Here is a 12,601-nt window from a genome sequence, read left to right on the forward strand (position 1 = left end):
GCTGAGATGGCCAAGAGCAGGACAGATGGGGACAGCACGGGGACGGGCGCAGGGCCTCACCTGCTTGGCAAGTGCTCTACCACTGAGCCCCAGCCCCAGCCTGCTGATGGCCATCTTGGAGTTAATCATACCAGTTTCATCAAATTTGGGAGCCTTGGTCAGGGTCTTTTGAGGACAGGACGGAGCCAGGTCCCTTCAGGAGGAGAGGATGTGGGCACAGAATGGATGGGACGGCCCTGAAGTGTTCGCTGTGACCGAGGACTTCTCCCTGCCATCCCGATCGTGGCTGGAGGTGACTGACAGGGCGGGGACTGACAGAATCCCTTGAGTTTCCCATTCCTGGCTACGAGTCAAGCAATTTTCCTGCTCACCTGCCACCAGGTGAATTATTTATAGGGCTCTGATTCCTATTAGCAGGGCCTCCTTGGACGGAGCCGGGCACAGTGCGTTTTTCTGCCAAGTCCCAGCCTCTGTCCCTCTGACTGAGCAAGGATGGGCGAGGACGATGGAGAGCGGTCAGGAGGGGGTTCCCCAGGGACAGCCCAGGACGGCAGAAGGGGCACACGAGGGGAGGGCTGGAGCGACTGCCCCCCTGTCCTCTCTCCTCCTCTCCCACAGAGGGGCTTTCTGCTCCCCACTTCCCTGTTCTTTCTGTAGCCAAGAGCTTACTCGGGACCCCAAAGTCCCTCCCTAAGTGACAAGGTGCCTTTGCTGGTCCTACTGGCTCATGGCAGGAAACCCAGGCACCAATTCTCAGCATCACGAGGGCTGGGTGGGCACGGGGACAGCGCTCAGGGACCGTCCAGGGCCTGCTGCCTGTGCCGAGAGGCCCCTCCCTGCACAACACTGCTTGTCGGTGCCAAGGCAGGAGGGGCCTCTGGGGCTCAGGCCTTCTGTCCCCTCCCCTGCTGGCCCTGGGGGCCCTGTGTGCCTCCCCACCCCAGCGCTCCCACATCCCAGGTGGCACGCCCCTTCTTCCCCTCGGTTGTTGCGATGGCCCAAGGCTGATGAGGAGGTGGCATCTGCCCCCTCCCTACTCTCCATGCCCCACGCTGCTCAGAGGCCTGGGACACCTGGGAATGAGCTGGGGAGTTGTGACCTGGTCAGCACGGGCAGCGCGTGGACGGGGTGGGCACTCACGGTGGCGATGCCCGTTTTCTGGTTGTGGCCCACGCCGCCATCCACTGCACGGACGATGAGGATGTATTCAGACTTGGTCTCTCGGTCGAGCAGAGACGTGGTGGTGATTTCACCTGCCAGAGAGAGGAGAGGGTGAGCCAGAGGGTCCGGGTGGGCCAGGGAGAGAGCGAGGGAAGGAGCAGGGCCAGGGTGCAGGAGAGATGCCTGCAGGGTGGCAGTGCGTGTCTGTCTGTGTGCTCCGGGACCGTGGGATGGTGATCACACCCCTGGGGTGTGAAGTCAAGGCCAATTCTGGAGGCTAAGGGGTGGGAGAACAGAGAAGGAGGCCATTCGGCTTCAAACTCCGTCAGAGAGAATCTGGCCTAGGCTTGACTTTATCTTACTGTTGTATCTCCTGGAACTTGTCACTTAGAGCTGCTGCCCCAGTTTCCTCATCTGGTCCAAAGGGAACATATAGGGCTGCTGTGGGATTAACATAGCTACTGTCACAGGGCGCTGTTCATTCACAGGAAACAACGACTGGAAGGAAAGACCCCCAGGGTCCCACGCATGCCTGCTGGTGACCCAGTCCCCTTCAGCTGAATCCACAGCGCACTGAGACAATGGTCACAAAGCCATTTCCTAATCACCCTGGGAACAGCATAGTCATATCACCTTGACTGTTTTAGTGTGTAAACAAGTGACGACGTTAAATAAAAACTTAGAACAGACCACGGTTCCTGTCAGCTGTTTTTGGTGTTTCTTCGTTACTTTGGCAAAACCGAAGGATGGATGTCACCTTTGGTGTGGTGTGCTGGCATGTGTGTGACAACTGGTTTCCAAAAGGGGGTGGGGGGGCGTTGGCTGATTTCAGTGGTGTGAGGCTCCCCAGGCCCAGTTCAAGCTACGACTCGATGGCACTGAACGCCGAGTTCACAGACCAGCAGGTGTGTCCTGGTAGGGGCCGACCTCGTCCCGGCCTCCCGGCCAGGCTGCTGACCAGCTCCCAGGGCAGCGGGAAGGGAGCCTCCTCTACGAAGACAGCGAGACCCCGACTGGATTCTGATTTCACCCTTCCCAGGTGCCTGGCCTTGGGTGGGCCTCAGTTTTCTCATCTGTAAAATGGAGAACAGCGTGCCTTCTCGAACTGTTGTGAGGATGAAGTAACTATAGGCCACACTCCCGACACTCAGAAAACGATGGCTTCTTTCCAGTGGACTGTCATACTTCCCCAAGGGCAGGGACTATGTGCTATCCATCTACCCGCCCCCCCTTTTCCTGAGCTGTGTGACCTGAGGCAAGTGGCTTCACTTCTCTGTGTTTGGTTTCTTTGATCATAAAACAAGGGAGCTGGGTCAGATGGTCCCAAGGGCCACCTGGCCTATTCTCTGACCAGCGAGGGCCGAGCAGGAAGCGAGGCGTGGGGAGAAGTCGGGGAAGGTACTCAGGCCAGGGACCAAAGACTGGCAAAGGTCTGCCCACTGAGCCAAGCTCCCCAGTGGGGTGGTGTCAGTTAATTGGCAGGGCGAGGAAGAAATTAATCTCTAAAAAGTTTTAAACATGAACTTGACGGCATGATCGATGGCCTCTCCTGTCTGGGAAATTAGATCCAATTAAGGCCACCTTTGTGCAGCAGCCCTGGCTAATTTGACCAAGGAGCTCAGAGGAAAAGGCTTCCAACTTTGTAGCTGGAGGAGCTGTGTTCAGGCAGCAGAAAATGTCCCTGTCATCACTACAGGGCCCAGCGTGGAGCTGGAGTCCCTGACACAGAGGCTAGGGTGGGGCCACACTCCATCTGGGTGGCACCGCGGGCTCCAACGTGGCTTCCCATGGCCAGCGTTTAACACTGGGGCTCTGGAGTCCCAAGTTCAGCTCTGTGAGTCCTCAGTGAAGTTCTGAGCCTCTCCTGTGCCTCGGTTTCTTCATCTGGAAAATGGGGCTAATGCTGGAGGGTGGGAAGACGCAGGTCAGAGAGCTGAGAACAGCGCTTGGATGTTAGTTAGTGACACGGCTTCTGTGTCCTCCCTCCGTGTCTCCATCGCTGCACATTCCACTAAGCAGAAATTAGGCAAAAATAATTGCATCTGGAATGAGGTGTCGTTTTTTTCTTTTAGTGATTGCCTGCGTAATACAACAGAACAACTTTCCTACAGCATTCACATGGTGTTGGTGATGTAAGTTAGAGGTGATTTAAATCTACCAGAGCACGCAGAGGTCCCGGACCATCTCACACCAGGGTCGGGAGCGCCTTGGTCTCCACGGGGTCCTGGAAGCATCCCCTGCTGATCACGAGGAATGACCGCATTGCTCAGAGCTTTCTGGAAACAGGGGAGGGTGGGGAATGGCTAGCTGGGGTGGACGCTCCCAAAGCAGGGAGGGAGGCCTCTGCGCTTTCAGAGGTGGAAGGAGAGGCTCATGATGGCCCTGGGGTCCCTCTGCCGTCTGTGGACATCGGCTCCAGCCATCTGCTTCCGAAGCTCCCAGGGAAAGTAGATGGGGGAGAGACTGAGGCCAACTCTGACGGGCAGCCATGGACAACTGGTGAGCCACTGATGGCCCATGGCTGGGACGCCCAGGGTCCCCTAAGTTCCTGTTCGCTCCCCAGGGTAGACATCTCCTGGAAAGGGGCCCCCAGGCCTGCGGGCCATTCCCAGGCTCCCTCACACCTGGGCGGGGCCATCGCCTGGTCTGGCCAATGGGCAGGAGTGAGGCACGTCACTTCCAGGCCTGGCCTATGAGCTCCGAGTGGCACCATGCCCCAGGTGCTCTTCCTTCTGCGGTGACCTTGGAGCCACAACCTGGAAGGGACCTGGCCCGAGAACCGGCCCGAGGAAGGCTGTCTGCACACCGTGTTGGACGGCTGGGTGTCTCCATTGTCTTGAGCCGCCCAGGGCTGGCGTCTGGAGTTCCCCGAGCTCAGACAGAAGTGGGTACCTGGAAGTGGGTGCCTCACAGGCCCTGCGAGGGTCCCGTCCTCCTCCCCTCCACCCCAGGGCCTAGAGCAGCACTTGGCTCAGAGCAGGTGGTTCCTGGTGACCAGACCCCAGATTCCCTCAGGTCTAGGAACAGCCCAGGGTCTCTAATTCTTTTCTTCTGTCTTTTTACCTCCTTCCAACTTCAAGGAGGAGAGAAAGTGGGAGGAAGGCTCAAAGAGAACCAGAGAAGGAGGACAGAGATGCGTGGGCTGAGCAGGGAGCTGGGGTGGGGCCCTAGGTGAATAGATAAAAGAACATGATGATAGTAGTGTGCCAGAACTTTCTGCGGACCCACTCTAAGCTTGTTTCCTGTGATAACTAACCTAATCCACCAGCACTCCTCCGGCATGCAGGTGTGTGTGAGGAGCAGGTCAAGGACCAGCTCAGTGGCTGAGGGAGGGGGACACTTGGACATGAGTAGACATGTCCCTGAAGAGGTGTGTGGACCACCTGTGTGTAAAACGACAGGTATTTGAAACATAATAGGACTCCTCGCCCTTAAAGACGTCCTTGAGTGGAAAAATTCACGCTGAGGTGGTTTGGGGTAAGGTCAGGAATCACACTCCCGTGAAAATTTCAGGGATGAAACCGGGTGTTCAGAGTGGGCTTGCTCCAAACAGAAGGGAGGAGCCCCCGGCCTGTGAGTCCAAGGGTGCAGGGCCCAGGGCCCGGGGGCTCACCCGAGCGGGCGTTGATCCGGAACTGAGAGGAGCCCTCCAAGGAGTAGATGATGGACTCTTGGCCATACTCGCGGGAGCGGTCCAGGTCGGTGGCATTCAGGAACAGCACGGTGGCTCCTTCCAGGAGACAAAGGAGGTGGGGCATTGCTCACCTGGGCCCCCAGTCCCAGTCCCTGGGGACTAGGATTGGCAGAGGCCTCAGGGAGGTAGGGAGCCTGCCCCCTGGGGGATTCCAGGGGTGACCAGGCCCAACTACTTGCCCTCCTGGCCCAGACCCTGTGCTGTGTGGGATGAGGCTCCGTCAGAGGGGGCAGCCGGGGACCCTGGGGGAGGTGGCCTGTCCTCTCTCCCAACCCCAGAGGCTCAGTGCTGCCTCCTCACCCTGCCAGCTGCCTCCTCGTTAAACACTCAGACTGACCACCTTTTACTTTTGAGTCAAAAAGAAATGAAGCTCCATATTAAATTATTCTACCTTTATTGCATCCAATTTTGGTCCTGTTTTATCTTGTTCGCGGGGGAATTTATAAGGGTTTTTATTTTCTCGTTAATGTCCAGTTAAGGCCTTCACCTTCATCCCCAGCTGCACGCACTCCTGGGTGGGGGATCAGCTCTTCCCACAGCAGCCCTGGCCCAAACCGAGGCTCGGCTTAACCCCAGCTGGAGACCATGGGCCCGGCAAGTGCCTGGGCCTTTCTGAGCCTCAGCCTCCTGCTCTGCAGACGGGACCTCCCTGTGGGATCGCGGGGAGGACCCCTGGGCAGGAAGCACGCCGGGCACCGTGGCCCGCAGTTTGCTCTCACTGCACTCTGCTGGTTGTCTGTGCTGAGCATTGGAAGGTCAGGGGTCAGGCAGGTGATGGGGGCCCCTTCCGGGTGGCCAGGGGCCTCGGATCTGACTGGTCCATCCTGCTCTGAGCAGGGGCACAGGTACACAAGTTCTACTGTGCCCTGTCATCCACACGCCCTCGCTTAGGAAGAGAACTAGGTACCACAGTGAAGACCCCATGGGAGATCCCCACGCGCTCCAGGAGGATGGCACCTCCTGGGGATGTGTGGCGGTCACAGGGAGGGGTGGGCTGGGCATGGCCTGGCACCTGACTAGCTAATCGTCAGACACCAGAGAGGTGCCCAGAGGTTCTCTTTAAAATGCCCATGGAGCCGGGTGTGGTAGTACACACTTATAGTCCCAACTCGCTGGGAGGCTGAGGCAGGAAGATCTCAAGTCAAAGCCAGCCTCAGCAATTTAGCAAGACCCCATCTCTAATGAAATATATATATATATAAAAGTTAGGGATGTGGCTTGGTGGTTAAGTGTCCCTGGGTTCAATCCCTGGTACACTGCACCCCACAAAAAAGGCCTGTGGTACCCCTGGAAGGCCACCCCTAACTCCAGTGGGCCCTGCACCTCACGGTGCCTGACTCCAGCTTATCCAGGTGTCCCTGATCCAGCTGTCTCCAAGCTGGCTGTTTATGACTCATGCAGTGGTGTGGCAGTTCCTGACACAAGCATGTCCCCATAGCAGAGCACACTCTGGCCTCAGGGTGAGACCACCAGGTTGTCTCAGGGCAGAGCACATGCCCCGGAGCCAGGCATGGACCTGGGTGGCCCAGGGCGGAGCCTCCTGTCCTCACGCTCACCTAGGAACACACCTCAAGGCCATTCTTCAAGGGAGTCCTGGTTCCTAGACTGCCTCCCAGCGCCTCAGTCTCAGAACTCTGCCTCTACAAGGCTTAATTGTCATCTGTCACCATCCTCTTCCTGCTGCCAGAGAGCAGGGACCCAGCGCCCAGGGGAGGGTCTGCACATAGTGGCTGCTGTCTAAGTAGCTGCTGGTAGCAGATAACCAGACGTCCTCAAAGGCTTCCTGACTTGTCACAGGACACCTGGCCTGGGAAACAGAGGTGGCCACGGACCTCCCTACATTCGTGTGCAAGGCCCGGAGCGGGCCTCGAGGTGCCCGAGGCTGCTGGCTGCCCCCGCCCCTCACTCCCTGCGGGGCCTACCTGCCATGATGTTCTCCACCACAGAGACGAAGTAGGCGGGCCTGCTGAAGGTCGGCGGGTTGTCGTTCTCATCCTGGAAGGAGAGCAGGCGGGTAGCTGGGGCCAGGGAGCCAGTCAAGCTGGGCGGCAGTTCCAGGTGGGCCAAAGGGAGCAGGCTGGGCCTGGTGGCTCCGAGGAGCTCTGGCGGCTACCGTAACCAGGGCCAGGGGGGTGTCCCTCTGGCAAGCCCGGGTTCCAGGAGCAAGGCAGGACTCGAGGGGCAGAGACGGGGAATGAAGGCAGCAGTGCCTCGCCCGCGTCCCTGGCTCTCACTCCAGCACCACCCTGGGCTCATCAGCCCCCACGCTGGGGATCCCCATGGGCCTTCCCTCCCAGCTCAGTAAGACAAAGATGGAAGGTTCTAGAAACCCTGCTAGAAGGGAGGAAGAAAGGAGTGCCATAGCCCCAAGGGTACTGGAGTGTGCAGTGGCTGGCCACAGGTCCTTCCCAGACTCTGAGATCCTGCCCTCATGGCGGGCTGCAGGCAGGGCCAGCCGGACCCTCCTCATGCACATGGACAAGGGCTCCACCCCGGCCAGGGGCCTGGCCCCCTCCTGGAGCTCTTCCTCCTCTGGTCAGGCCTTCAGCAGGCCAGGGCAGGGCTGGACTAAGGAGCTGAACTGGGCATGGGTTGGGGAGGCCCCGTCTTGGGGGACCAGAGCCAAATGCAGCCCCTGCCTCTGACCCGCTGTTCCTCCGCACCGTCCTCTTCACCCCAGGGGCTTCTGGCCCCCCTGCCCTGCAGCCTTCCCCCCTTGACCTAAGAGTGCAGGGCAGAGCCCAAGAGGGGGCCGAGGGACAGCCCCGGGCGGTCTCTAAGCCACGGCCTTCAGGAGGTCCTGCTCCCAGGGTCTCCTGGCTCAGGGGGCTGAGGGCTCCCCCAGGGGAGCGGGGTGGGCTAAGCCCTTGTGCTGAGTCCTTTCTGGCCAAGCGACTAGGAAAGAGGACACGCTGCCTGGCCAGCCACCCCTCAGGGCTTCAGAGACCCCTAGCCGCTATGGGCGTGGGTGCCCAGAAAGGGGACGCTCCAGTTCTTTGCAAACCTGTCCCTTGGCTCACGCTGACTGGTCCCTCAGCCCTGGGACTGGCTGTCCCAGGACTGCCCTGATGTCCCACACCCCAGCGGCACCCCTGGACCTCTCCCTGCCCCCTGGCGCGGGCACAAGTGCCCCTGCACACACCCTGGAGCTTCTGCCTGGCTGCACCAGACGGCGGGGAATGCCAGCCACGGAGCACGAGGCAGAAACTTATTAGCGGTGATATTTCCCCGGATCCTGGCGCTGCGTTTGCTATTAGTTCTAATTCAGCGGCTCCTTCCACAAAAGCTTATTGTCCCCTAATGGGAAATCTACAAACCGAGTTTGACTTCTTTATTAAAAACCAACAAGCAGTGGATGAAAGGAATCACCTGGCCCCTCTCACCTGCTCCTGGCCCTGTCCCTCTGGTCCTGGGCTCCGCCTCTCCCCACCCGGCCTGGCCTGTGCGGGGAGCTGCCGACAGCCCCCCATCTCGCCAGGGGTCTCCCTTAGAAAACCCTTTTGGTGGGGGGAGGAGGCAGCACAGCCAAGTGACAGCTACTTAAAAACCACCCACGTGCAAAATCAGCCGGAAGGCAGTGACCTTTTCAAGTGTGGTCCTTAGCTACGAGTGACGATGCTGCTCAAGAGCCCTGCTCTCGGGACCAGACGATCCACTTACAGCTGAGGTGGCACCTGTCTTCTCCCCAGCCCCTCCTGGTCGCCGCGGGCTGGGGTAGACTTAGAAAGGAGGTGTATACTCCTGCTGACCCATGTGACAGTACTGAGGGAAGGGGACACTGGGCCCCCTCTGCTGGACTGCGCTGCCCCACCCAAGCCCCTGCGTTTTGAAGCGGAGTCTCGCGCCCACTCGGCCCCCAGAGGTTCTGTCCCTGGAATCAGGGGCGGCTGCGCCCACTCTAGTATTTGCAGTGGATCAGCTCGGTCCCTGGCCTTCCTCTTCCTGCTGGCTCTGGTCCCCTAGAGAGACTGAGGGGAAAAGAGAAGAGGCCCTGCCCTGTCCCAGCTTGGGAAGGTCCTGGGGTGCAGGGCAACCCCTGGGGTTAAAAATCTCCTGAGGACAGGTCTCCGAAGGCCTAGCTGCTCCAAATGTGGTCCCCTGAGCAGAAGCGTCAATCAACCACCCTTGCTGCAAACCCAGAACCTCAGCCTCAGCTCAGTCCGGCCACATGAGCATGTGCACTCCAAGAAGGTCCCCAGGTCTCAGTCACATCCAGGGGAGGGACCACCCAGGCTCCAGGCCAAAGAGTGTGGTGGGAAGAAGATCAGCCTGGAGGCAGCAGGAGTGGGGTTCCACCCAGCTCTGCCACCAACCAGGGGCCAGGAGGCACTGTGACCCACCCTCCCTGAGTCTCAGGGTCCCCATCTGTAAAATGGGGCTGAGAAAGGCTGGGCGATGGGAGGCACGGGTGCTGGTGGAGCTCAGCTAGCTGCCACTGGGTGGCGACGCCTGCGCAGCCCTGGGCTGGAGTACAGACCTCAACCGTCTCCCTCAACCGTCCTGCCCCGCCCTCTCCCAAAGCCTACAGAGGTCCCTCTGCCCCGTGAGCCCGAGGACAGGCTGGAGCCCGCTGCTGCGGCAGTGTTTGTGGCTGTCTCATCAGCTGCGAGAATGACCAGCACAGCAGGTGCCAGGTGCCAGGTGCCTGATTCCCTGGAATCCTCAAGGCACCTCTTGGGGAAGGTACCAGGCTCGTCCCCATTTTGCAGATGAGGAAGCTGTGGTTCAGAGAGGTAAGCAGCCCTCTCCAGGCCACACAGCTGGAAGAGCAGCACTCGAACCCAGGTGCCTCCCAAGCCCTATGCTGGGGCCGAGCTCCCCTCCCACCCGGCATCTCTGGGGGTGGCAGCGCAGGCACCCACCTCCCTTTGCCTCCACCCAGGCCTCTTGCCTCACAGACAGGACCACAGCCCTCCTGGGGGGTGGCGGGGTGGGGTCAGGTTAGGGGAGGCGTGGGGGCTGCGGCTGCGACCGGGAAGTCGAGGTCAGGCTGCGGTGTGGTGAACACCAGGCCGTGGCCAGCACTGCCAGGGGACCCACCGTCTGGGTCCATGTTAAGGCTGGAGGTTGTGGGCTCAAGACAGGCCAGTTCTGGGCTCCTGTGGACCCCTCTCTCCCCGCTCCACTCCTTGAAGCCAGGTGGTCACACACAAGGACTCTAGACCAGGCCTGCTCTGCACTTGCTCTGCTGCCCTGGCGCTCACCCTCGCTGCTCCCTCCAGCCTCCCTCGCCCCATCTCCTCCAGGGCTGGGCCTGGCCTTTCCCCTGGGGTGCAGGGACCTGGGGCAGCAGCTCTGGGTGGGGAGGATGAGGCTAAAGGCAAGCGTGGGGCGGCCGAGGCAGGAAGCTGCCTGGGCTGGGGTTTTCCTGAACTCCTGTCAGACCGCAGCTCATGGCCACCTGATCCAATCCTGGGGGGTCACAAGGCTCTCACTGCCCTGGACGCAGGCGGGGGTGGGCTGGGGGGGGGTCTTGAGTGTGCCCCAGTGTGCGGGGTCTCAGCGGGGACAGGCCCGCGGGCCCCACTGCTGGCCACGCTCTGCATTCCCCAGGTCGCTGGGGGGCGGCCTGGGACAAATGAGCCGTCGTGAAGACGGATTCAGTGGCTGATAATGTGAGACAGGGACGGCACCAGGGTGCGTGTTGACATTCCTGTCAGACAAGCTGTGCCTTGCTTTCAGGTCCCTTCAGATCTTCAGAGGAGTGGAAAGGGAAGAGAGGGACATAGAAGAGAGATGACCACCCGGCGGTCACTCCCTTGAACTTCACAGATTGTGACTCCATCTCATTTCCTCTTGCCTGGCCCCAGCTCCACCCACCCCCAGAGGCTGTCCTGAGGCCCCCCAAAGGAGTCAGAGCAGGGCAATCTGGCTCTTCCTGAACCCCAGGGCCCCGGGGCTCCCTGGCAGGCAGCTTAGTTGCAGGCAGCGGTTTGCTGGGGACAGAATTTGGGACAGCTGAGCTGTGGGAATAGGCAAGGACGTGGTCCACACCTCTGGGCTCGGGCAGGGTCCCCAGCCCTGCCACCCTGTACCCTGGAGGAGCAAGGCCGGAGCCCTGAGTACTCACAAACACCTCGATGGTGACAGGGACTGTGCTGTTGAGAGGGGGGCTGCCGGCGTCCTTGGCCATGACTGTCAGGTATATCAGCCCATTGGGTATCTGCTCGTAATCCAGGGGGCGGCTCACGCTGATCACTGAAACGGCAGGAGCAGCCCCCTGTAGGCAGGCTTTGGATGCCCAGCCAGCCAGGGCTCCCCTCAGGCAGAGAAGGGACAACCGGTGTGACCCTGGCCAGCTCTGCTGGGTTTCCTCTCTGGCCTCTGAGCATCTGGAGCCTCCTGGTCATCACTTTGATTTACTGACTTGCTGATGTGCAGCAGGCACCGTGCTGAACTCACTGGGTGAAAACTGTGATGATAACTGTGATAACTGTTCTTCACTTTACAGATGAAGAAACCAGACAGAGAGGTTCAGTGACTTGCCCAGGGTCACACAGCCAGTAACAACACAGAGCCAGGATATGATCCTAGATTTGGCCAAATCCAGAGTCCAGCAGGCTCCACTGTCTACCTGTCTGTCTCCCTCATTCCCCTGGCACTTTTCTTTTTGCATTTTCCCCATTGGTCACACTCTCTAGCCTCCTCCCAGTGGCCAGTCCGCCCCCCACCACACCCCATAAGCACAGAATTCACCATTCATTGCCCAATACTGGGGTGCCAGGAAGGGCTTGGCAGTGGGGTGCAGATGGCAGTGTTGTCCTTGGTCTCCCCTGGCCTGTCTCACTTGCGGGGAGAGACCACGAGGAGAGACTTGCAGGGGGTCACGAGAGAGGCCTCAGTTCTCAAGTGTCCCCCCACGGCAGAGCCTGAACCCTGGGGTCACTCTCTCGTGCTAAGTCACCGATTCTCAACTTGGCAGGGGCGGGTGCGTGTCTTGGCTTGGAAGTGGGCCAGGTCACCTGCAGAGCCCTGACCACAGTGTCCAATGGCACTTTCTGTTGGGACATGGGGCACAGAGTGCTGGCTCACTGGTCAGATCTGAGGGTTCCTCTGGCGGGAGGGTGAGTGCAGGCCTGGTACTTTCCCTTTGTCAACAGGGACTTCAGATGTTGGGGAGAGCCCTGGGCTGGGCATTTCCTGTGACCGCACGTCCCTGTCACCACTGAGAGGCATGAGCGGGGACCAGGGGCGTCCAAGGCACGGGTGCATTCTGCCAGGGAAGGCCTGACCCAGCCCCAGCACTTGGGAGCGTTCCTGCAGAGGAGGCTTCTCGTGGGGACTCAGAGCCCGCCAGAGTCGGGGGGTGGGGCAGAGGCAGGGAGAGGGCCTTCCCGGCAGGAGGAACACGGAGGTGGCCAGCGCGAGGGCAGAGGGTGTCCAGGGGTTCAGAGAGGCTGAATTCTGGTCAGGGTGGGGGCATCTGCTGAGCTACCAGGCTGGAGAGGCAACCAAGAGCCAGACCACACAGGGACCCGAGTGCCAAGCTGGTGACCTCAGGCAAGTGACACCCGCCTCTCGGCCTCAGCTGCCTCATCTACAAAGCAAGGTGGCCTTGCTCGCTCTTGGGATCTTGGGTCTTGAAGTTGCTGCTGCTGTTCCTGCTACCAGGGCTCTAGGGACAAGGACGCACTGTGGTCCAGGCAGGGCGGGTCCAGGGTGGGAACTGTGCTGGGGTCAGGTAAAGAAGGGGGGCTGCCCGCGTCCTTGGCCATGTCCAGCCTGGGAAGGCTGTGAGGTGGCCCA

At 60.1% G+C, this 12,601-nt stretch overlaps 1 protein-coding gene across 6 annotated transcripts in view; it reads right to left on the reverse strand.

The window, feature by feature from the left end:
• The window catches only part of Cdh23 (cadherin related 23), a 383,514-nt gene that overhangs the window by 104,602 nt on the left and 266,311 nt on the right, over positions 1-12,601 (reverse strand). For all 6 annotated transcript variants that reach the window (XR_009226399.1, XM_058577902.1, XM_058577897.1 and 3 more), the window contains exons 17-20: positions 10,926-11,053; positions 6,778-6,850; positions 4,775-4,891; positions 1,141-1,253 (exon numbers count right to left, since the gene is read on the reverse strand). Coding sequence is in view for 5 of the 6 variants with exons in the window: in XM_058577902.1 (XP_058433885.1) it covers positions 1,141-1,253; positions 4,775-4,891; positions 6,778-6,850; positions 10,926-11,053 (431 nt within the window). In the remaining variant the exon portion in view is untranslated. The remainder of the gene's footprint in view (positions 1-1,140; positions 1,254-4,774; positions 4,892-6,777; positions 6,851-10,925; positions 11,054-12,601) is intronic.

This window comes from Marmota monax, unplaced genomic scaffold, assembly GCF_021218885.2.
Source record: "Marmota monax isolate L192 unplaced genomic scaffold, Marmota_monax_Labrador192_F-V1.1 WCK01_AAM20220418_F8-fsc00019, whole genome shotgun sequence".
Lineage (NCBI taxonomy): Eukaryota > Metazoa > Chordata > Mammalia > Rodentia > Sciuridae > Marmota > Marmota monax.